Below are 25,396 nucleotides of genomic sequence, written 5' to 3' on the forward strand. Positions count from 1 at the left end.
CTTCTTTTTTTAAATTTTCTGTCAGAAGAAAAAATTTTAAAAAGTAAAAAAAAAAATAAAAAAGATGTGCACAAACAGTAAACGAGGAGTGTGGTAAGGTTTAGAATCAGGCTTGGGGAGACAAAAAAGATGTTTTCTTCAGTACCTGGGATGGCTACAAGTACCCACCTGGAATTTTATGGTGTATTGTTTGTGCAAACAAGTATTGACAAGGTATATTATATATATATATATATATATCTCTGCATATATGTATATATCTCAATGCTATGAAATAATATGAAAACTGAGTAGCTGGTAATTTGGATTGGCCAGGGAAGGGAATTTGGAAAAAGCCCTGCTTGGCAAAAACAGCTGTGCATTTAGCTTCTAAAAATGAGGTTCCTCCAAGCATGTGAAGCTGGGCATCAAAATCTGGTGCTGGGCACCAAAAGCTTTTTGGAAAAAACGTTGTGCAGTAACAGTTTCAGGAGCAGACAGCAGCAACCTAAATAGTAATTACTATCACATAACTGAAAAGTCCTGAGATTTACTTAGACAATGTCCCTGGGAACATTCGTTAAGAATGAAATGCAGTTGGAGCAATTTGTACCATGAAGTCAGACAGGAAATCAGACTAATCCCTGATGCAATTATGTGTAAGCTTGGCTGTCTGAGACTTACTAGAGCAAAAGAAACAGAAGAAAACCAAGCCAGAATGAGATATTGAAAGGTACTGAAACTAGGTCACTGTCCTACATTACACAAAGGCTAAATGGAGCTCTATCATCCCACAGTATCCTGAGCAAGTTGAACAAAGGACTTTGTCTGGTGCAGATCTCCTGGCAGCATCCAAGTTACACAGCTGCATGAATCATAAAAAAACCTTAAGCACAGCAGAATTGCCAAGACAGGTAGAATGTATTCTGAAGGAATACATTCTGAAGCACTGAAGGAACACAGGAGGAAACCAAGGAGAGGACTTGTGTCATAACTCTGTGTCACTGCATGATAACAAATTACCATCAAGGGATCCTGTGACTTATTACAGTGTAAGTAGGACGAAGAGACATTGAGTAGAAAAGCCATGACATAGATATATATACACTAAGTCAGCAGAAGAGATGCTTAATTGGTAAATAGAGATGAAATTGCAGTAGAAAACAGAATCTCTTTTCTACAGAATCTATTTTCTACATCATAAACTCAAAAATCTTCATCATGGTTAGTTAAGAGAGAGGATAGGCTTCCTGAGATGTCAGGACAACAGATGTTGACTGCTCTTGCTCCCCTTCCTTCTCTTTGGTATTTAAAGCTTCAATTCCTTTCAAGTTAATTCAATAATTTGAATTTACGTATTTTTACTGAAATAAGTACTTTTCCCCCTCCTACAGGCATAGTTTGTTAAAAAGGGAAACTTCAGAAAATGAAAATCATTTGAAAGGTTGTTCAAGCACAATGGGTGTTCTTGTTTTGGGTTATCCCTGACCCCCCAGCTTATATTAGTTTAATAATGAATAAAGTTTAAGTGGTTTTTTTGTTTGTTTTTTTGGTTTGGTTTTTTTTTTTTTTTTTTTTTTATGGAAAAGGGCCATAATTTCAATGCTGAAACATTATCAGATCAAGTTGTTTAAAGATGAATGTAGATAGTCTCAGATAATAATAACAATTTAATCACTTAACTGTGGATATCATACTCCTATCCAAAACCACTGGGAAAAGTGTTTTTCTACTCACAGAAAAAAACACAAATCCTTGTCTCAGATTGCTGGAAGCATTTGAGAATAGAGCATAGTTTTCTCAGGTGTATGTAGAGCCTAACATCCTCACATGACTGCCTTTCCCCAATCTTATAAACAGTAGATAATCATATTAGGTACAGAACTTTAAAAATGACACGTGAACAGCTGTCTGTCTGACAATAAGGCCCTCTAAATTTGTGATTTGAATTTAGGCATCCAGACAAAATGAAAACGTTGGCCTCAGTCTTTATCTGTTTAGCATTAAGGCACATTGCTAACCTGTTTCTGCTTCATCTGTGATGTGTGAGAAGAGACTGTCCCACTAGTGTCTCATGATATGAAGATCCACAGTGGGAGTTAAATAGTAAATTTTAAGAACCCTTAAAAATATTATTTTATATTCATTAAGTCATATTACGTAAATAACTAATAATTGGCTTAATCAAAAGAACCAGTTCATGCTGTCCTTGGATAAGTGTCTTAGAACAAAGAAAACTCTGAACCCCAGTGGAGCAGAGCTTCCCAGGTCAGGTCTGTCTTCATTCCAGCCCTTTGCTGACTCTACAGCTTCAAACCTGGCAAGATTTGTGAGCATCATGGATTCATGTGATGCAAATTTTGAAATTCTCTTCTAGCTAAATGCAGGACATGTCATATTTTTATTTTTCCGTCCATTCTGGTTTATCTAAATATGTCTAGTCGAATAAATAATTATCAGATACTTTATGGTATTTAAATTTGCCTTATTTTCCAAATTAAAATTATTCTCTATCTGGGAAAAGTTGGAATCTGAGACAAGAAATGCTCCTGAAGCCATTAGCATGCATCCTAAACAAAACTGTCCTGTTTTCGCTACAATGAACAGTGAAAAAAGAAAGTCCATTAGATGGAAATATTGTCTTTCTAAAACCAGAAGATTTTTATTTCTGCAATGTCGAAGCACTGCAATTCTCAGCAGAAAATTGCACTGGAACAGTGGGCGGTTCCTAATTGCTGGAAACTTTGCAATGGCTTTTATGTTTAAACATCGTTTAGCAGCCGTTATAGGACAGCACAACTCCTGTACTTTATCAGTATAAATGAAGTCTACAACTGCCAAGAAAAGAATGCATTAAATAATGCAGTGATTATCATCTTGATTTTTTTTCTTCTTCAGAAGTGAAAAGGACCTCTTAAGCTGTTCTATTTTTCTCCTCCTTATTTCAAATTGACAAAGTAAAACACTAATTAAACTATTTATATCAGAAATTTACTTACGAGGATGACACATTTTGTACACAAAGCAAGAGAAACATTTGACACATCGTATAATGCCAGGTGCAGTTAAGAAGGTGTAATATAAGTCAGCAGCTAGAGGCTAAAAAACCCAACAAACTTGCTGCAATATTTCATTATCAATTTTATTTCCTACCATACACCAAATGTACAGCACAGAACACAATTTTGTTGTTTTGATGTAAGAAATATTAATTGTATGAAGAAACAGTATACAAACTACTCCAAATTAAAAAATGCATACATCATTGCTCTTTACAAAAGGTCTAATTTACAGTATAGCTCATCAATGCATTTAAACACAAAAAAAAAAAAAAAAAGAAAAACAGAAAGAAAAAAACCAGTGCACATTACAAAACACATCAAGTACAAGGGAGGCAAATAAATACAAACATACTTCACAGAACATCCTGAGCAAACAACCAAACACAGATAAATTAACCTGAAGCCATAGTAAATCATAATAATAAATACATAGGTCAGTAAGAGATTTTTTTTACTTAAATAAAATATATGACAAATTTGTTAAAATATTTAGTAAATTAAATTTTAGTCTTTGTAATGTGTGAACTCATTTTGTATGCATTTAACAAGTATAACAAATGTTTGCTTTTTGTGTTTTTAGCAAGAACAATAACTTTAATAGCAAATTTTTGTTTGGTGTTCTCCTATTTATATTAGACAGCACATATGGTAGCTTTTGAAAAATCAATTTAAAAATAAACACAGCTCCTAAGAACACACATTTTCCCCTGTCTAAACTAAGATTGGAGAGTTGAATCAACCCCCCAACAAAAAGCAAGCCCCACCTAATGCAGAACAGTGACCACAGTGCATGAGAGTTGAATCACTTCTGAATAGTACTTTTGTGCAGGAACAGTAATAATATAATTGTATATGTCAAGCCTGTGAATGCCATCATATTCAATCTAAATATAAATGCGGCTAATAAAAATAAACACTTTCATTATAGCACGGAAAAATTAAACACACACTAGATCCATGTATACATTTACACTGAGGCACATATGCACATGAGGTGTGTGTGCATACAAAAAAGGCAGTTCAGCTGGTTGTTTATACCTTTTTCTTAAAAAAAATAAATATAAAAAAAACTTCTGAAACAATGCTTAATTACTTACAATCCCTGAAATAGACATTGCCTCTGTTATAGCAACCGCCAGTTTCTGACGGAGTCAGAAGTTCCACACCCAGGCTAACCGGATACCGAGGCGCACGCCCGCACCCCTGCGCAAGTGCTCATCTGTCCACGCCTGCCTGTCTGCTCTGTAGCACTTGGTACCCTACCAGAAGACTGGTGACAAATTCAGTATCAGCCTAGTCTTAGTGAAGAAGGATGGGAGAAACCAGTCACGGTGTTGCTGCCGGTCATTCAAAGGGACAAGCGACCACCGTGGTGCCAGAGGGGTGTTGTTGCCCTCCAGACCGCTGCCTTCTCAGCTGCCATTACCTTCAAACCAGTATTAAATGCCATTTCAGGGGAGATGTGTTCGACTCATTATGTACAAAGCCTTCAGCTTGGGATGTGTTTGCGTTTTTTTAAAATCCAAATCCATTGCAATACTGGTCACTTGCTTAAAACCTCAATGTCTCATACTAAAAGAGTACCAGTACCTACCTAGTTACCCTTCTTGTTTAAAGATAATTGTCGTTTCCCTCCATGAGCTAACTCTGAACAAAAACTGCAGTGGTAAAATAAATATGAAGTTCTCTTGAAACATTTTAAATAATCATTCTCATAGGCTAAATCACACAGCCAAGTCAAGTGCTTTGCTGATTGCTATATTTCATTATTGCTAACATATTCTTTAACACACTGTTTTCCAGCATACTGTGCTTTTAAGAGCCCAAGTTCCCCACTAGTGGGCACCATTTATCTTCTCATTCCATGCATCTTCACATCTCATGTTACTGCAAACCCATTTCTGATACAAAGCCATTATAAAAAAGCAGGATGTGAGGAAAATAAAACTAGAACCACGGTTCAGTCATTTGTTACTTTCATAGGTTTTTTTTTTTTCTTCCTGTACAAACCCAGCAAGTTATTTAATTTACAGTATAGCTTTCAGTCTATTTAAAATCCCATTGGAAAATAAATTAATAAACACATTTGTAAAAATATGGCAGGCCGCAAAAATGCTGTTAAAAGATAAAAAAACCAACTCTTTGATTAGAAATAAATAAAAAATATAAAAAATAGTCGCACACACTTTTTACATTCACTTTACAAAAACTGAGTGCAAAAGAAGAAAAAAAAATTGTACTGAAATAAATACAATATACTAACAGAGTGCATTGCTGTTAATACAAATAGTCTGTTGTGGTTTTATTCTTTTTTTTTTTTTTTTATGTCAGCTGGGAAAAAATTAGTGCAATGTTGCAATTGTAAATGCAGCATGGCAACCTACACCCCTTAGCAGTACATGAACTCCTAACAGATCCATCTGGAGTTTACTGCTGTTAAGTAATTTCTGTTGCCCAGCAGCTTTCACATCCTACACATGGATGCCCTTCACTGCCTGTTTGATACTTTCCAGCAGAGCTTTGCATTCGGGGGAATAGTCCCGTTCCAGATTGCTGTACATGTCTGTGAGTGTATTTACATATGCTTCGAAATTCTGCTCACTGATTGGCCCCTAAATGGAGACAAAACAGATTATAATTGTAGGAGGTAAAATTAAGGCTGAAAAAACCCAAACACCCAACCCCAAAGCATGTCAAAGGGGCAATATGGCAACTAGGGAGAAGTCATAAACAGGGCAGCCATCCAAATTAATGGAGGGGTTATGGAAATTACAAGAGTTGCATGTCCTGGGAAATCCACACTCTCTCCAAGCAGGAAAAGGAGTTGGAGATATTATGGTTAGTATAACTTTATTTTTTCTTTTTTATGGTCGATTTGGCTCTGGGATTGTGAATGACATTCCTCTTAACTGTCCTTACTTAATCTTCCAATGGCAGTCTTGATGTTTGGAAAGGGGCTTGGAAACGAGTACCTCTGGATTTGGCCTGTGTTTGAGGGTAAGATGTGAAATTTTTGAGAAGATAGAGCTTGGTTGGCTCCAGAAGAATCATCTGTATGAAACAGGTTAAAGTTTTGATCTGGGAGCTGAATAAATAAGGATTCTCATCAGTGTGAAGTTTTCACTCTTTGTGCAGTGTGGGTGTTCAGATAGGGAGGGACGAGGGAAAAGCCTGCCTTGCACAGCGTGGTACAGGGCAGAGATACCAGGGCTGGCTCAGTCCTGGGAGCAACTGCACCTACCACCACACAGATGTCATGATCCTACATCTCTGCAAAGTAAATCAGCCTAAAAGTGCTCTCTGCTAATGCAGCTCCAGTGTTCCTGCTGGTCCCTGAGCCTGCTCATCTGCTTCAAGCACTGGCAAGACAGTCTCAAAAGAAGGTGTGAAGTTGCTGGCTGTGGTCTTACCATCTGTGGAAGCTGAATGTCAGCGAGACTGGAGATAAGGGCTTGGCTTAAGCCAGCTAACTCCTTCAACAGGCTTTCGTTGTTCTGCTCTATGAGTTTGTTCTCTTCTTCTATTGTTTTCAAATTGCTCTCCATAGATGTGATCTAAAAACACAGGCAGGTACAAACACAGACAGACAAACCCTTGGCAACATCGTTACTGCAGTTTGAACCCAAAATATCAACTGGGTGATTACGAGAGGCCATGATAATCTGAAACTCAGCTATGCTTTTTTGGGGAGAGACATAACTTCTCCACCGAACATTCAGAGCAAAGAAGAGATTGTGTTTGCTCTGAAACAATGGACTTTGCTGCTGGTTCATGAGGAAACCTTGTGAAAGCAAGGAACTGGAGAGTGCCCCAGAGTGGGAGGAGGGAATTGAGCCTGGAGAGGAAGGTCGGTGTGGAGCTGGGGTGGAGAGTGTGGCCTCAGGGCTGGCGGAGAGAAGGAGAAAGGAGGCTGATGTTTACTTTGCTGTCCTGCTCTTACAGCATCCCTGCTGCTCGGCCACAATAGCGAGGGCACGGGTATTAGCTGCTGTGCTACTTTCCTGCCCTGCTCCTGGGTGAGCTCTGGGCTGGCTGGGATTAGCAACAGGCCTGGCGCTGGAAACAATAAGGGAAAATAGAGTGGAAAGCAAACTGAGAGGATGAGCACACATCACAAAGATGATCTCTGACCAACAGAATGGAAAGGAGGATTTTGGAAAGAGTGGGAAAAAGCAGCCAAGTAGAAAAAAATGGTGTCTTTTTGAAGTGAGAGCTCTGGGATATACTGAGCTCTGAAAGCTTAGATGTCAAAAGCAGTGCTGAAAAAACAAAACCAGCAACGGCAGGGTCTGGTTTCCTCCTGCCCCGCTCCTTGTCCCGGGAGCAGCCAGCTCGGCAGGGCAGAGCCAAGGGCTGCCATCCCTGTGCCCCGCCACAGCTCCACAAGGCGTGGATCCGTGCAGTCGTATCCACGATTGCCATGCCCACCCTGTCCTTATTAGTATGCACCTCTTTGCACTACTTAATTGCCTCCTGCTGTGGCCACTTTACTTCCTTCCACACAGCAAAACTCCCCAGTGTGAGAAACCAGTTTTTGCGTGCCTGCCATCCACTACAACCCCTCCTTTGGAAGGTGTTTGTAGCAGTCTAACGCCTGGCGGGGGTAGATTTAAAGGACGTAGGAGATTCACGTTTTCTGCTGTAGTTCAGTTCGGGCTTTGCTGGTCAAAGTGCCTTCACCAGGGAGAAAGTCCGGGGAGAAGAAATCTGGCTGCATAAATGGGGCAATCTCCATGAAAATAGCACAGCGATCACCAGAGAGAGCTAAGTGTCCTGAGACACTGAGCAGAGGCCCCCCTGCAGTGCAGTTTGGGCTGGACATCCTCACAGATTGTTTAGATCCAGCACAGGTGGCACAGACTTCTACCTTGTTTAGACCATACACGCAGTGGTTATTGCAAAAACAGCGTGAGTCAGCGCTGCTCATTCCAATGTGGTACAAATACAGGGGGTATGGTTACACTCAGTTTGGTTTAGATCGGTTTAGACTTATATTCAGTTCACAGATCTCATTTAGGAACTTTTTCCTTTCACTCTTATCCTGAAAATTCTGAGTAAGCTTCTGCCCTTGCTTTTACCCAGTCTGCCCAGGTTAGCTTCCAGGTGCACATGGGAGTCTCTGTAGGGATGAAGCTATATAGCTCACTCCATAGAACCACTGGCAGCATCTTAAAGCCAACTTCATTCTCCAGTATACAAAATACTGACAGAGAATGGCTCTTTTCCATAACTCCTGTCAAAATCCTCTGCTACACAAATTAGCAAAAGGTATACATTCTTTACCAGGTGTTGCCTGGAGGCAAAATTCAAACTATTTCAATAACTGACAGCAGGTGAACTAAACTGGGAAGGTTTTCTTAGGTACACATAACAAAGTCAACTCTCATTAAGACTTGGAGTGGGTTAGTAAGAGGAATTATCATCCCTAAAAACTCACGTCATATGATCTGCATGGTTTGGTGAACAAATGTTTGGTCAACAAAGGAAAATGCATGTTTTGTTTGGTGAGTATGTTTTTTTCTGCTTGCCAAGATTAACTCCAAACTGCCCTGAATCTGTCATTCAGATCTTTAAGACAATACCTGCTGCTTATTTACAGAAAACACAAACAAGAGCTGGAAAAACAAGTGCACAGGAGACTAGCAATTTTTAAACATAGCATTTACATAGCATTTAATTTATTCATCGTGCTTAAACATAACATAAGAAAAGGTTTCACATTTATGGCATACCTGAGTTTGAAGTTTCATCATATCAGCTTCAATTTTAAGATTGGATTCATTCAGTTCTTTTATTTCCTCATCCAAGTGTCTTATTTCTTCATCACTCTCAATACCTGTAAATAGTTGAAAATAACAATATCAGATTTAAAATGTCCACATGCAAATGGATGTATGAGTAATAAGCTGTGTTACCTGTTACCTAACCATAGGAAAATAAGCTTTTCATCAAATGATTGATCCTTAAATTGTCTTTTAGTTTGCTTTTACTGTCAAAATTGTTTCCTACTTGTTAAACATCTACATGATCTGAAACATAGATGGGGCTATCTTAGTCCTCATTTTTTCACAATTTCTTTTTTTCATTGCAACATGCAACTACAAGCTGGAGGGTACAGAAAGGAAAAATTTCCCAGAAAGAGGAAAGTTTATCATAAAACATGAGGGGATATTTACGCTGTTTAGGATTGGGGGATTTTTGGTTTGGTTGGTTTGGTTTTAAAAGAAATGTAACAGCAACCCTTCTTTTTCAGTGAACATCCCAGGGCAACATCTTCACTAGTAAAATTGCTGACTCCAGTAAATCAATCTGTACCTCTTTCTGATCTTGCAAGAATTTCTGTGGGGGCAAACTCCTGTGCAGAATAATTTCAATAAGCACAGCCTTAGTTATATCTGATAAATAGTGAAATTTAAATAACAGGAAAGGGGAAATTGTCAGAAAGCTTACAAGCATTACAGGGAAGGAAAAAAAAAAAAAGGAATCTAGTGTTTTACATCCCAACAAGTTAGACAGCAAAGGAAAAAAGCTTCAGTTCTTTAATGAAAGCCTTGTCCTGAAAAACACTGAGCTGTAGCAGCTGCCGGCAATACGTGTGCATGTTTCTGCTTAGCATCACTGTGAGCCCAACTCTGCCTGCAGATTTGGGCCACTGTTGTTGTTACAGCTTTAAAGCCTAGAACTGAGTCTACTGGGGAGCCAGCCTGGGAAATCTGTAAGCAGTAACACAACCGTTTTGCTCAGCAGTTGGAGGCTAAAGACTAAATTTCCTGAATCCTGGCTCAGTGCCCAACTTGCTAAAGCACATTGTATAAGAAGGGAGACTCCTACACATTTCCCCCCTGCAACTCTTCGGTAATTATTGCTTTGCACTTAGCTTAGCTAAACTACACAAGCACTGCAAAGATACTAAACCGTGTAGGATTCAAGTTAGGGAGATGAGTCAATTTCTGCCCACAATATTTCTCCCTTCTTACCTTATTCGTCAGATAGCTAAGTCCTCCTGATCTGGAACTAATAGTTTGTTAATAACAACAATATTGAAAGCATATCCAAATAAAAAAAATAATACTCTGGGACAAGAGCATACCCTCAATGCTGAGTTATCAAGATGTAAATAAGAATAATTTTATAATCTCTCATGCAAATATTTTTGTTATTCAAGATTTTTTATTGCTAGAGACAACTGAAAGTAGTGAGAATTAATGCCAGAATGGCATGAAGGGGCACAAGTATAAATGGGAGCTAGGGCCCTTCTATCTGAATAAATGTCATCATCTTTTACAGATCTCCTTACCACCACTTGCTTTAAGCTTGATAGTCATTAATTCTTCCGAAATTTTGCCCTTTTTTATGGTTTGTGCATTCAGAGGACAACCAGACAGGCTGAAAAGGATAGGAAAAAAAAAACATTATCACCCACTTGAAAATGGCAACAATCTTTTCAGGCAATATTATCATGCACTTGGACAGACCTCTGTACCTAAGGTCACATCAGTATCTCCATTATAGCATGGCTTCGGGGAATGACATAACTCATAAAGAGCCATTTAGCTGTATATTCCAGCTTGAAAATTGGCACAGAAATCTCAGTCTGTGAGTAAACAACTCTTAAGCATATTTCAAAATAATCAAAATTGCAGTGGCAGCTGCTGTTAAGTTACATGAAGAAGCATTTACAGAACTCTTAAAGTTCAAACATTTATAAACTGTTTTTATCAAGGGATTGTGCTCCAAAGGAGAGGAGAGTATGGTAGTTTAAAATGGCAAGTTTGCTATCCTAAAAAAAATTAATTAATGGGATGATGTCCACAGTGCACAATTATTGTATCACTTTGTTGATACATAATAATCATCAATACAATAATAACTCTGGATATACCCTATAGGCTGTAATAGCTTTTTTGAATGGTTCTATTATATATTCAGTTTGCTTTTTAACCACTCTTCACATTAAATTACATTTTGCTATTTCAAAGCTTACAATTTCATCAGCTGGTAATTATCTGAGGCAATTTTTATAGCCCACTAAAGGGCTAAGAGGAATTGCACTGTCTTAATACTATCTTTATAAATAACAAAGAATTACCCATATGCTGAAGAACTGGCAGAAGGATTTGTATTTAGGTGTAGCCAAGGAGTGAGGGAAAATTTTGGTCCACAGGAAAATGAATGATGTGCGTGTGTGTGTGTGTGTGTGTGTGTGTGTAAAAATTTAAAAAAAAAAAAAAGAAAATCCTAACAGACATGGAATTTCCACATAGGAAAAAAAACCCAAAACAACAAAAAAGCTCCCAACAAAACCCAAGCTTTTCCTGTTAGCTTAGGTAAAAATTATACAGGGGAATATGTTAGTTCTTCAGATCTAAATTTCTGCTTTTTACCTCTGCCCAGAGCAGATTGCTAACTGGGAGGTTGTTTGAAAGTCATGAATTACTTGTTGGGCTTCAAATGTCTTAGGAAAGGATACCAAACCAAGCTATATTTGCTACCACATTTTAACTAATGTGATCTTGAGAGTGACCCAGTCTTACGTAGGACAGGAATCATCTGTACTACGAATTGCAACCAGCTAAAATACAGTTTATGCTACTTGCTTAATTAGCCACAATTTAAGGGTAGTGTCCTAATAGAAAGACTTTTAGATGGGATATAGGGAATAAAATTAGGATAACACTGGACTCTGACTGAATTCATTCAAATCACCTTGGACATTCTTGTATTGAAGAAGTTGGTTCAGTGTATTAGGAAGAAAGCAAAGGAGATAGAGAATGTAGACTTAATTACTGTTAAAGACAGAAAACCAAACTTGCCAGATATTAATTCAGATACTGTAATCAGATTATTTGTTTATTTTTGATTCAATATGGTCAGATTATAGGAATTTTTTTTCACAATGATAATGATGTTTGTTGTTGTTAGTTATGTGTGTGACTCCTCTGTAAGGACAATTTTTTTGTACGATTGTCATAACTTCAAAATTCTTTAATCCATATGAGTGCTGCATGCTTATTGTTTTTTCTTTGTATGGCTTTAGTTGTTTAAATACAAAGTTTATGAGTATAACTTTTCCACTGGTAGAAAGATGAAATGAATGACTCCTGGCTGAAACTTTCCTGGTGACATTTCAATGATATTTCTCTTTTCTTTTGAAGATATGTGGATACAACTCCATATTTCCCTAGGAAAGAACTCTATTTAATTTTAAACTGCATAGGCTTTGTGCTAATCTGAACACTTCGAAAAGTCATGCTTCAATGGGAACACAGAAAAAGACATAAAAATTTAAGTCTCTCAAAGTAATTCTGTTTTGTATTACTTTAGCTGCAATGTAAACTGTGTTGTTACTCAAAAAACTTCAGCACAATTTATTCTGACTCTAACCTCACATATTGCCAATTCAAAGTGGAATGTTAAGGAAAAATGAAAAGAGAAAACACAAAGTTATACCTTCTGTGGGTGACAAAAACATTATTAACATGACCCAGCCCGTTGCAGCCTGGCAAAGGACAGTGTGGCAGCTCTTGTTTGTTCAGTTTCCAGGATAGTGAAGACCCATTGACAGGACTCTCCTTCTGTCTCTTGGCAGCCAAAGGACAACCAGAAGCAGTGCGATGAGAAGTGTATTTACCTGATATGTGACCTTGGCCATCACAGCCTATCACTGGACATCTACAGAAACACAGCAAAAGAACCCTCGTTTTCACTGGAGAGATCAGGCAAAGACAGTCTCAAAAAATTCTGAGAAAATCATTCCAGCTGCCTTTGCTACTTTGCTTTAATGGATTAAGTCTTGGTCCCTGGTGGCACACTGTACCTGAGCATCCAATTCTTGTCAAGCTGAGTTATGGGGGTTCAGGTGATCTTAAAATAAGGCAATTTAAATTACACTTGTAGAGACTAAGAAGATAAGACATTCATTTAGATAGTATTTTACCAGAAAAGAAAATTGAAGTTCTATCACAGCCAATAAATCTTCAAGTATATGGAAAGTCAACATTGCCTCCTTTCTACCTCGGTTTCTGGTATGAAGAGGAGGGTGGGTTCCTGTAACTGGAAAACTTGCATGGAAACCCATGCAAATACTTGCAAAGAAAGGATAGGGAATTTTTTGTGCTGCTCTGTCAGTGTTATGCAGTTTTGCATATATCACTAGCAAGTATTAAGGCAGGTATTGCATTCAGCTAAGTCTTCACTTTTATATTCTGACAGTTATCATTTACAAATTTTAGTGGAATGTGCATTCTAGCCAGGAATGTAGTGAATCTCTACCGAGTTTCCAGTTTTCATTTTAAGTGAAATTTTCATTCATACATAGAGAAAAGACATGAGATTTACAGATATTTAAGTTCTCTGGAACATATTTTGAAGGTGTCGCTCTGATTTAATTATCTGATATGTTTCACCTCAGTCAGTAATAATTTTCCTTCATTTTGCCAAATTTTTCAACCAGGTGGCACTTGCATAGCACTCTTTAAAATAATTGGAGCGATGCAAGCAGATATAGCAATCCTTCCTCACTGTTTAGTCTCCTAGGTGATGGACTCCACCAACTTCACTAGAAGCAGAAACACTTGGTTTGGTTCCAGCTCTAGGCACTATTCTCATATGGTTCAGATTAACTGGAGCATCTCCCTGAGATTCCTCAAGTCCTGAACACTCACAGGCCACTTCCCCCCTCCGCTGGTGGTGGACCCCTGCTTCTCACTCACTTAAGTTCAGGGTCTTCTTTTTCTTCCTTGGTAGGAGTGACTTTGATACCTCCTTTCCTGGCACGAGGACAACCAGACAAGCTGAAAGAAGCACACAGAGTAAGAGCCACCTCTTTCTGCTGCTGCCAGCCGAGAGCCCTGAGCACTGCAGCCCCCTGCGATGGGATGGTTGTTACCTTCTGTGGGATGCATAGTTCCCTGTCACGTGGCCAGAGCCGTCACAGCCAGGTGTTGGGCACCTATGGAATAATACAGGAAGCTTACAAAATACAGCCACAAAGATACAGAGTGAACAACGTGTACATTCTATATTTTGTCTAGAGTGGAATAAAGAACAGCAGAGCTTTTGTTGAATAACTAAACCTAGCTCTCGTGGGTTTTTTGTTTGTTGGTTTGCTTTTTTTTTTAAATAAGCAGACTCCTTTTTTTTGGGTATTTTTTTAAAATAGCAGAATTCAGTAAGAATGAGAGATATATTGTATGTGATGTGTAGATTTAATTAGTTTTTATCAATATTTGCATTGAGCATTTTTTCCTTGTACAGAATCAACATTACAAAGAGAAGAAAAAAAAGCAGCTTGATATAGATCTATTTGTAAATTTACTATCATGTGTTTGTTTTTTATGATGATGTTTTCAGGTACAGATCTAAAGAAGCCCTTTGCCAGTATTTACAGAAGGGGAAATGAAAGCAGAGAAGCAGTTTTACTTTTGGGCATCAGTAGATGATATCCAGAATTTGAATTTAATAATCTGTGTGTTCTAGCACTGGAAGCATACCACAGGACCATCTCTTTCTAGCATGAGATTCAATTGGGTATTCAGCTGAGCAATTGGATTATGCTTATTTCTTATGGTTAAGGGGTATCTCTGTGTATGTGCAACAAACAAGCCTTTTTGGGTATGAACATTTGATACTGAAACATCTATACAATAAAAAGAAAAAAACCTGCCTATTACTGTGTTTTTTCCAGTGGTCTGGCAGGTAGGGCTTCTTGCTTGCTGTGCCCCAAAAGCCAGATGGAGTCAGTAGGGCTTCCCACTGACTTCTGTGGGGTTTGCAGAAGGACCTTACTCGTAACACCTTCCATCTCAGAAGTACAGAGATTTTTCTTTTTTTTTTAATTTTTCTTTTTAAAAACTATTTTATTTAAGGCTGCTGTATGTTTGTGGGGTGGCTTGGTTTGAGGTTTTTTTCAGAGACTATAAACATACCTCAGCACACAAAGCAGCACCAAAAACCTTTGCCTTTAGAAGTTATGCCAGCCTTTTCTATGTTTCTGTATTATACAACACAAAGTTCTTATGCTAAGCAACCCTAGGGGACTTTGAAATGCTATGATTTTTACAGAGTATCAGAATTACATAAGGAGTTGTGCCAAATAATGTTGTACTGAACCATTAAGGAAACTTGCATGGTTCAATATGCTCTTAAGTTGTTACTGAATCTTTCCCGAGTTAAAGAGATTCGTGATTTAATCTCATCATTGGTAGGCTGCCATGGAAAACACCTACAAATATAATTGTAATAGCACATCTGAGTGTGCAGGTGCATCTCTTCACAGAATATTTAAAACTACTTTTCTGTGAACAATTAATTTGTCAAAAATCTGACTTCTTTTGGACATGAAAAAATTTATGCATTGATTCACGTAGAATTCAGCAAATAATTTCAAATTAAGAAGGGGGTGACTTTTTTTTTAAAAGATAATGTCAAAACATTTCACGATGACACTTTGTGAACAAAATATTTTTGGCAGAACAACTTGCCTCACACTGACAGCAAAGGTAAAGGTGGGGGCTGCAGAGTGCCAGGATATGCTTGGCTGTGTAGAACTAAATATTGACCTGTCTAAGTGTGGGACAAGGACTGGGCACAATGTCATGTGGAGCAGGCAGCAAGGGCAGATGTCTGGAGAGCGTGAATGCTCAAAAGTAAATCCAGAACACCTGCCAAAAACTATGGCTATTAATTTTAGCTACTTGTTTTATCAGATGATCACAGATGGAAGGGCTCCCTGCATAGACTGGAGGTGGACTTTAATTCAGTAAAATTTGTGTGAGACATTCAGATCTGAAAGTCTGAGAGTTGTGAATATACTTAAAAAGGACACTGAATTAAATTTTAAATCACACCATCTGTATTTACCACTTCTGGCAGCAGACAGATTTCCAACTGCATTGGAATCCAAGCTATTCTGGAGGTCACTGAAGATTTGAGGCTGAGATATTATCAATCATAATGAAGTTATAAGATGATATTTCAGGTGGACTACTGACAAATCAGTAAAAAGCTTAATTAGCAAGACTCTTAATCTTGACCACTGGGTTGGGTTTTCCAAATATTAGTTATATCTTTGTATGGATTGTGAAATTCCAGAACACAAAATAGACCAAAAATCTATTGCCTTGCACTCAGTAATGCTGTGGAATTTCATCAGCTTTTAACTGGTGTTTGGACTGGTGCCCCAGCTTAGGGAGTCATCCTCTATAATGGATTCCTGTGCAGAGCCAACAAAATAAGATTTAAATTGAAGGGCCAGAGGTCTCAGGAGGTCAAATTAAGAGATGTCAACCCTCAGGTGGGTGTAGGTTACAAGTTCTTTTACAGTCCTTCCAAATTTGTTATTCAAACACAAACCTCTCAGCAATTTCACATATAAAATCTTGCAAATGGGCATCGAGTACCTCCCATTTTGTCCCTTTCTCCAAGAGGATTGCTTTATCTTTAGGAAGATGAACTACAACTACATGCAAATTTTAAACACTGAGCTGCAGGTTTAGGAGCACTTCTGGTATATTTGCTCCCTCAAAAGCTCACTGGGGGTGTTGGATATGAACTGTAGTTTAAGCAAACCCAGTATCAGTATCAATGTTTTATGTAGAACTCCTGTAGAAAAACTGCTCAAATCTCTCCTAGAAATTGACATTTAACTACTGCAAAAACTTGTCTAAAGATAGGACTGACCACCTATTCCTCAAAGCTTCTGAATTGTTAGTAAATATCTCTCTAAAGTACACATTTAAAATTCTTTAAGGCTTGATAAGCAAGCTCTTCAACTAAATAGAGTATCAGCCAAAATTATCCTTTTTAGCTTTAAAACCTGAGTCATCATCAAACTTATTATGTTTTAAATTGACCACCTCAGATTGTTCTGAGCAGCAAGAATCCTCATATAGAAATTTTCTTGAGTCTGAATCGCAGGCCCACTTTCTGAGCAGATCTTCCTTATTTCCAAACTGTGGATCACATGGAAGCCTTGTATCTTTGCTGGCATAGAGTTTCATAATTAAAGCCAAAATCTTATCTTGATTCTGGCAAATTAAACATGAATAACATTTGGAAAAAATACACAGCTTTTTCATATTCATGCCTAACTACATGAGGGTACTTTCCTGGCCTGATTCTATGAGCGTTTATGCCCTCTGCTCACACAGCAATACTAAAATTAACTATTGATATGACTACACCAGCACAAGCATGACTGCAGAATTTTGGCATAAGGTTTAATTTAGCCAGAAGCAGAGTTTTGTTCAAAATATCACCTGATCTATGTTTGCAGGAACCTAAATTAAGGTGGTACATTTGTGGAAAATAATTTTATTTAGCCCTTTTTTCCTTTTGCGAATTGTCTGTGAACAGATTTTGATTTTTGCTCTTTTTCTAGTTAATTGAAATTAAATGCTAACTGCGTTATGCAACATATTTCTGTCTGTGAAATGTCCATGAACCTTGACTTTGTCTTTCACAACTCACTTATTATACATGGCGTACAGTGTGCAGTTTGTCATTTAAGTCATATGCTGTTGCTCCTCTTTCCTTATGGCATGACCAAAACTCTAGAAGCTTTAGTGGAAAAATAACCATATTGGTATGCAAATTTACTTATTCACACATGAATGGGGCGGGGGGGGTGATGCATGAGGAGCAACTATTCAAAATATTTGTGTGAGTGTCTTTCTATGGCAGAAAGCCAATAAAAGCAGGGACAAATATATATGACTCAGCAAATGATTTCAAATTTGTCAGCATTTTTGCAAGTCAGCTCCTTGCTAACCATTCTGCTCTTTTAAAACCAATTAAACATACATTTTATACCTTTGAGGATCAGGGATGTCAAAACATGAAGCATTGTGCCAGTGTGCCAGTTTACCTACTGGCTTTGCGAACTGCTTTGGACAGCTGCCTAAATAAATGGTCTTTCTTTGCTATTTTGCTGCATCTCCTGTACATTCAACTTCATAGCTACCATCAGTTCAGCATTTCAATTATAATTTAAGTTGTAAGGCTGGAGAATAAGACCACTAACATTTGATCTGGGGAAGCCAAACGCTGAGCCAAGTCTAAATGTAGTCACTTCTGCTATTAATACCATTAGGAAAGGAAAATAGAGCCATCATCAGACTTTATTTTCTTCTATCTGGACTAGGGATGAACTTAAAGGACAGAAAGGACAGTCACGGGGTTCTCCCCTTTTTACATGCATTCATGAGTTTTTCCAAGCCATCTATTATGGGATCCAATTTACAAGTTGCAGAGGGAAAGCTATGAAAGAACTCTAATTATCCTTTCCTTTTCCCCACATCCTTATTGACAAAGCCAATTCAATAACTAGATGACTGGTTGCCAGTGCCTCTCGACTACAGATTTTTGAAATATTCATATGTCCCTATACATCTGTCTATATAGCAGAGCCTGCACAGTCCTTTTGTAAGTGACATTTCATGGTGAGAATTATGCCAGCACAAAATCATATGACTTGATGTCTGCTTCACTGACATTAAACTCATAGTATAGGGTAGTGAGTAATAAAAAATGATTTGCAGGTATTCTGGTCTCATTTTTAGATTTATTCTAACTAGATTTATTTCTAACTAAATAATTCCAATTAATTCTATCTGGATCAGTTATTTGCCAGATCAGTCTTATGTATTAGATATTTTCTATTCCTATCTGATTCAGAAATACTGAGAAAACTGCATCTTTCCTAGTGTTTACAATTTTTTCCCCCGAAGTCCTGATTAATTAATGAAAATGAAGAGGTTAATTAATCAATGAAGAATGAAGAAAGACAAATGGAGAAAAGTAAACTTTATTTCACTCAAAAGCTTTCAAACCAATTCACTTCACTTTTCAAACAAAGGTTTGATACCGCTCAGAGCAATTCAAATTTACAATTTCAATAACGCAGGGAACATGTTTGTCAAAGACAAAAACCAATAATATTTGTGCTATTGTTAATACTTACTTGAGCTCCTGAGAGTTAGCAGCCATAAGGGATTTTAATGTCTTGTCAGCTAATGGGCACCCAGAAACACTGAAAAGAAAACCTGATGTGAAATACTTTACTAAACGAAGGCCTTTATTTTTATCAATACAACAACATACAGACAATCTATGACTTATACCAGTTAAAATTATACCTTCAAATGTTTGTTCTTGGCAAAGAAGGAGCAGCCAATATAAGGCTGTGGTTCTTAAGTCAATTAAAAAATATATAGTTAGGGACAAAGGTTTTTCCCTGTAAAGCTTTGCTAGGGTGGGGCAGCGGTACACAGAATCCATCCTTTATGCTTCGTATATGAAGGACAGCTAGAGGATCTGGTCCACATGGGTGGTAGAAGGCAGAATACACTTCCATCCTGCTCCCAAGGGAAAAGCAGGAAAATATAGTTTCAACCCCTAGGTTGACAGTAGGCTACTTTGAGGAAGATATTTAACATCCTCAGGTTGTAATAGCAGATCTATGAATTTTAAAGCCATTCATAGAGAGATATTCAGGAACCTTATTTCTAGTTGCATGCAGCAGCATTTGTATAGAGACTGCTTGTACACTCAGGGAAATGCAAACTTTACTAAATGACTTATCTGCAGGTCTCAGCTAAGAAGTGCAGCTACATTAATGAGCATATGCTGCTTAACTCTGCATTAATATCTAAAGTCCAGACTTTCACAAATATACCAAAACCAGGAAAAACAGACACATTTCTCTGTGGATTATTTACTGCAAAGTGCTTTCGAATATTTACCCATGGTTATTATAAAAAGGTTAAAAGATGACAAGAGCTAAAAGTAGCTCTATTTCCTGTTTTAGGCTTCCTGTTGTTTCTTACCTGCGGTGTGAGGCATAGTTTCCTGTTACATGACCGCTACCATCACATCCTGGAGTTGGACAGCTATGCAAAGAAGAAGCAATGAGAAATTAGAGTATATGTAATTCACCACATAGTTCACCATACCCTGCAGTGAATTATGTAATGATCTTTAGGGCAATCACATTCATCATTACACATTTCAACATTGTCACGACGCTGCAGAAAACTAGAAAAACTTCACTTCTATTTTTTAATGATTACTTGAAGCGGAGATGGAAAGAATTTCTCCTATTTCCACAATGCAAATCATTCAAAACCTTATTTTTTATCTATGTAAGGTTACCTTTGCATAGGTATTTTGGTTACAAAGTGGGTTCTTAAGAAGTCTGTTTCATTGTCGGTACAAAATTTTGACAGCAATTCTTAAATGTTAGAGCTGAAGTTTCTGACCTGACCTCCAGTATAACATAGGGAAGAGAACAGTAATATTTAAAATAATTCTTTTCACTTCTGACTAGATTAAGGCACTGTCTTTAGAAACACATCCAATATTTATTTACTGATAGAGTGAGAAAGGTGTTAGGGTTGCTTGCAGAACAGAAAGCACTTCAATGTCACACAGCTGAAGTTCAGAAAGAGCACAGAACTTTCTCAAGATGTTTTCCAGATGAACTGAGAAGTGATTCAAAAGTGGTTGTTGTGGTTTAGGAATGGTACTCTCCAAGTGAGTGTTCCCACCAAGACTCTCCAAACCATAGGCCTCTTTCTCACCCTCCCTTCCTCCTTCCTCTGCAGCAGGTTGGAGAGGAGAATTGGAGGCACAAAGGTGAAAATCACATCTTGAGGTAAGAATAATTTACTGGAAAGAGCAATGAGATAACAAAATGCATGGTAACAGCAAAAATATCCGTAAGAAGGTGTACAGGATAGGCACATGATTGCTCAGAACCAGTGCTGCACTACCCTGGCTCAGTACTGGTGTTACCCAACTGCTCCCTTTGCCAAGCTTACTCAACTGGGAGGAAAACCTTCTCCCTGGGTGAGGTTCCAGGTCCCAGCCGTGCCATCTCCTGGCTACTGCAAAAATTAACCCTGTCCTGGCTGGAACCAAGACAATGGTGTACATTTAACAGAACACATAAACTCATTTAAATCAAGGGATGGAGGTATATGCTCAGCCTGGAGAAGATGTTATAGCTTCTCTTTTTCCTCAGCCCTTCTTCAGTTGTAACGCTAAACTCATTTATCAAACTGCAACACTCCAAAAGGGTGAAGATACCAAGAAATGCAACTTGTGCATGGAGAGGGAGGTGGATTAAATATTCCTTTGTACAGTACCTTAAAACACTCTTAACACCAATGCTGCAGAGTTGCCTAATAAAGAACTGGTTTTCTTTAACTGGGAATATGGATAAAAAGGACAAGCAGATGCTGTTCAAAAACCATTATCTAGTGTTCCATGCTAATGAAAAAGGGGTGCCTGAGATGCTCACCTGGGTATTTTCTCTGAGCTGGCAGAGTGCTAGGAAGTTTTTCAAATCTGTAAAAAAGCCTTAGGAAGACATCAGCCTCATTTTCACAGCCCATTTCAACCTGAGTGATGCCGTTAAGGGCATCAGAATTAACATGGAAAAACGGAAAGCACATGCTAGAAGGTGGTGTTCATACAGTTCTTCACTGTAGCTGCACTAACCACGTTCAAAAATTTTTCTCTGCAAGTGCTTATGTCATTTTAAAAGCTTCCTCATGATGGAGCCAACTGTACTGAATTGTTCAGTACAATTTCTGAGCTCAATGGGATCACAGGAATGTAGTCTGATCCCTACATAGCCTATGGATTCTTCTGATAAATTAAAACTATTCCTTATTTAATTTTCAGCACAACTACATTTTAGATACCTATCTCTACTCACTGTTTGAACATAATAGAGTACAACCACTGTAAGCTCATCATTGCCCTAGTAAATACTCTGGTGTTATTATTTAGGAGAGTGGAAAAGTATTTTACAGGCATCTCAAAACAGGTCAGTATGACAAAGGAATAAATATTATAAAAGAAAAGCCATTAGTCTTCAGAAAATAAAGTCTCAGTGATTTTGTATGCATTTGTTTTAGAAGAAGAGGCAAAACAACCTGACCTGTAGCAATTTAGGTCATGAACTACAACTGCAGATATAATGTGGTGAGTAGGCAACATGCAGACTGCATGACATGAGGGGAAAGAATCACTCTTCATAGCAGCATTTCCCCAGGGAAATGTAAATTCTAGAGACAGAGGCAGCTCTAACTGCTTCAGTGCCACCGAGTCTGGAGAGCAGGACACAAGTTGGTGGGATGTGACTCATTTATTTATGGGTGAGCATGCAGTGATATGTTATGGGCTATCATCACTCAGTGATACAGACCATGCTTGTTCAGAGAGACCTGCTCTGGTTTGGGACAAAAAGAAAAGTGCCATAAATGATTGCTGAGTCCTAGTGGACTATTACAGTGAAAACTCAGTGTTGATATCAAAATGATGTTGATGTGAACCCATAAGGACTTTTGGGAAGAACCTAGATGAGGTTTTTAAAAAGTGACTTGTGCTATGAGCTGCTTGGGACAAATTTAGTGAACAATTCTAAACTGAAACAAGCTGTTGTATGCAGACAGATTTAACAGAATATATTTGCAGTTCTAGATAGTAAAGTTTTGGATCTTAAGATAGAGCAGGTGCATCTCAGTACTTCAGAAAAGAGGGTATTAGCCTATACTCTCAGAGCATGACTTTGTACAGCCACTGGGTTTTCTGCAAGACTGAATAACTGATTCTGCTTGGAAGGAAGCAGATGAAGGACTTAAACATATTTCCTACAGGTTGGAAAACACTGTGGCACTTTCTGTCTTGTATTTTATCTTTTTATGAACTCTGCATGTTTTCTGTCTGAGAAATCCTGACTGCTTCTGCACAAGCTCTAAGCAATGGATCTATAATGACGATTGTTCAATTAAAGCTTATTTAATTATGTAAGCATTATCAGAGCCAATCTGTAGCATGTAATGAAACTGTATTTTTTAGAAGGAGTTGTTGCCTGCTTGATACCTATCTAGCTGAGGAATAAGGAGTGGCACCCAGTAGAAATTTAGTCATTGATCTATCCAGACCCCCAGGCATACTCTGGCTTGATGCAGCTCCAAACCTCATGTCTACATACCCACAATGTGGAACTAACCACGTGCAGTAAATTGTGCAACTCTCCCTGCTCAGCTCCTGCAAATCTACTTCAAAGCAGAACTCAGAACAGCAGCACAGCCGGTCTTTACCAGGGCAAAGGAAAATGCAGCATTTTTTGTGACTCACGTGATGAGTTCCTTTTTGAGATCTCTTGAATGAAGCTTGGGTTTAGGACTCGGTATGGAGACATCTCCTGGATACTTCTTTTCCTCCATGTTTTCTGGAGAGCTCACTGGATCTTTCTGAAATATTAGATGAGAACGTGACAAAAGGTTTCTCTCTTCAAGTCCTCCCACACATTCAAGAAATAATTTGCCATGGCAAGAAGAGAACCTCTTGTAAAACTTTAAAAAAATAAAAGGAGAAAGAAATTTAAAAGATATGATGGAGAGAAATTAAGAAAGTTTAGTACATCATAGTTTCAGGTTCTTACAGGTAGCCTTTTAAAAATATTGTGTAAATATTTCTGAAGACAGATGCTAGCTTAAGCCATATATAGGAGAAATTTGGGGTTGTTTTATAAGATGATGATAAAGACCAAAGAAAAGTACAGAGAGAAAATAAAAGTGGCTGTTGGGAGAGCCAAACCAGACTTCAGCAATTATGTTCTTTTTATTTTCTGTGTAAGTATGTTGCTGACTTTTGAATACAGTTGAAGTGGTGACTATTGCAATCATAAATTATAAAATTGCAATCATAAATGTAAAAAAGTACTATTTTGCATAAGCAAATGTAAATGCAAAGCTTTTTAAGTCTGTGGAATGGAATGTCTTGTTATCATATTCAAAGAGCAGATTCTTGCTAAAATAAAAATCATAAAGAAAAAAATGACTTTGAAATTTTCTTAAGGGCAGGATACTAAGGGTAGTTCTTGATTTCTACCATTTGTAGATCAAAATCATCACTTCTACCATGCTGTTTGGTGGATGGTATGAATCATGAGCATTCACTCCCTTGGGAAGGCATTTTGGAAACTTGGAGTCCTGGAAGGAAATTACGTTTTTGTTTTCTGAAAAATCTTTGATCACTTCAGAGTAGCTTGGTTTATACTTTCAATTATTATTACCTTTATGAAAGATAAGTATTTTCTTTTCGAAGGGGTGCTCTGTAGCTATTTTATCATTCGAGAATCCTCCAAAGCTTAAAGCATCAATTATCAAACCTCTATTAATCCCTTCTTGGACTTCATGTTGGCTGTGTGATTCCATTCCAATACGCAGGTATTTCCCAGAGATTACCATCTGTAGGAGCAGAAACTGCTGCCTGTGGTTGAGAGGGGAAGGTCCCAGCCTCTGCTAAACGCATGGGGCTGGTGCCATGGATGCTCTGGGCTTGTGCAGCTGACAGACGTGCCAGGACAGAGGAGCAGGGATGTCTGCAGAGCTGTTAACACCGAGTGCAGGGCTGAGTTGAATCTGGACTGAAAATGGAGTTTCTGCCTCCTGGGTCTTGTAAGCTCTGCAGGGGTGTTTCTTCTGATAAAGCTTCCATATGGTCCTCAATTCTGGCAGCTCATCTTCGGCTGTTTGGAGGCTGGATCCTCAATATGACTCCTTCTGCTTTCTGCTACTGGCTACCTACTGCCTACTGTAACTCACACTACACATACATATCGAAACGATGCCATAGTATTGCTGTATCAATTACTACTGATTTTTGCAACCACATTTGTGGGGTTAATTTGTTTGGGAATAATCTAATCTGCTACAAATATAGAAAGCAAAAATACATATATTCAGCTTTACTAAACATTCTTGCACAGTAGTTATTGAGTAATTATTTTAAATAAATAGAAAAACTCTCATATATTTCAGGCTTTGGAAGTTATATTTCTGAAGAACTTCAGATAAGGAGCAACAGAGAAAATTAGCAACTACAAAAGGTCTTGATAAAATATTAGTACAGAAATAATAAATGGATGAAAGTCCTCCAAACATGGAAACTAAAATGCTAAGATATAAAAGTGGAAAAATGGATGTCAGCTTTGTTCAAGAATCAAGAAACTTCAAAGACACTTTTCCAAAGTTGGGTTAAATCTAGGTCCCAGTGGCATATGGGGGTGGTTTTGCCACTCAAAGCTGCAGAATGGGGATTTGAATTCCTGACTACTTCTGTCCACAAGTTCTGACCTACCTTTCTTAGCACCACATGCAAGCAGGGATCATCACTGTTATAAGTCACTGTAAAATTGAAAGCTCCCCAAAGAAACAATAAAATGGTAACACCCTGTTACCATTATTACCAACCTGTTAACCTGTTGCCAGCTGGAAGGGGTCAGATGTCAAAATAACTTCAAGAAACACAGATGAAATGGTTTCTACTTAATCTATGGA

At 38.0% G+C, this 25,396-nt stretch overlaps 1 protein-coding gene across 4 annotated transcripts in view; it reads right to left on the minus strand.

Moving 5' to 3' along the window:
• Positions 1–5,356: 5,356 nt before the first annotated feature.
• The window catches only part of ST18 (ST18 C2H2C-type zinc finger transcription factor), a 48,592-nt gene continuing 28,552 nt past the window's right edge, over positions 5,357–25,396 (minus strand). For all 4 annotated transcript variants that reach the window (XM_069005960.1, XM_069005964.1, XM_069005961.1 and 1 more), the window contains 10 exons: positions 23,190–23,305; positions 19,868–19,930; positions 19,003–19,071; positions 13,930–13,992; positions 13,754–13,834; positions 12,492–12,713; positions 10,339–10,427; positions 8,774–8,877; positions 6,452–6,595; positions 5,357–5,653 (listed from right to left, as the gene is read on the minus strand). In XM_069005960.1, the coding sequence (XP_068862061.1) occupies positions 5,513–5,653; positions 6,452–6,595; positions 8,774–8,877; positions 10,339–10,427; positions 12,492–12,713; positions 13,754–13,834; positions 13,930–13,992; positions 19,003–19,071; positions 19,868–19,930; positions 23,190–23,305 (1,092 nt within the window). In that variant the 3' untranslated portion in view covers positions 5,357–5,512. The remainder of the gene's footprint in view (positions 5,654–6,451; positions 6,596–8,773; positions 8,878–10,338; positions 10,428–12,491; positions 12,714–13,753; positions 13,835–13,929; positions 13,993–19,002; positions 19,072–19,867; positions 19,931–23,189; positions 23,306–25,396) is intronic.

Source organism: Aphelocoma coerulescens, chromosome 2 (assembly GCF_041296385.1).
Source record: "Aphelocoma coerulescens isolate FSJ_1873_10779 chromosome 2, UR_Acoe_1.0, whole genome shotgun sequence".
NCBI classification, from domain to species: Eukaryota; Metazoa; Chordata; class Aves; order Passeriformes; family Corvidae; genus Aphelocoma; species Aphelocoma coerulescens.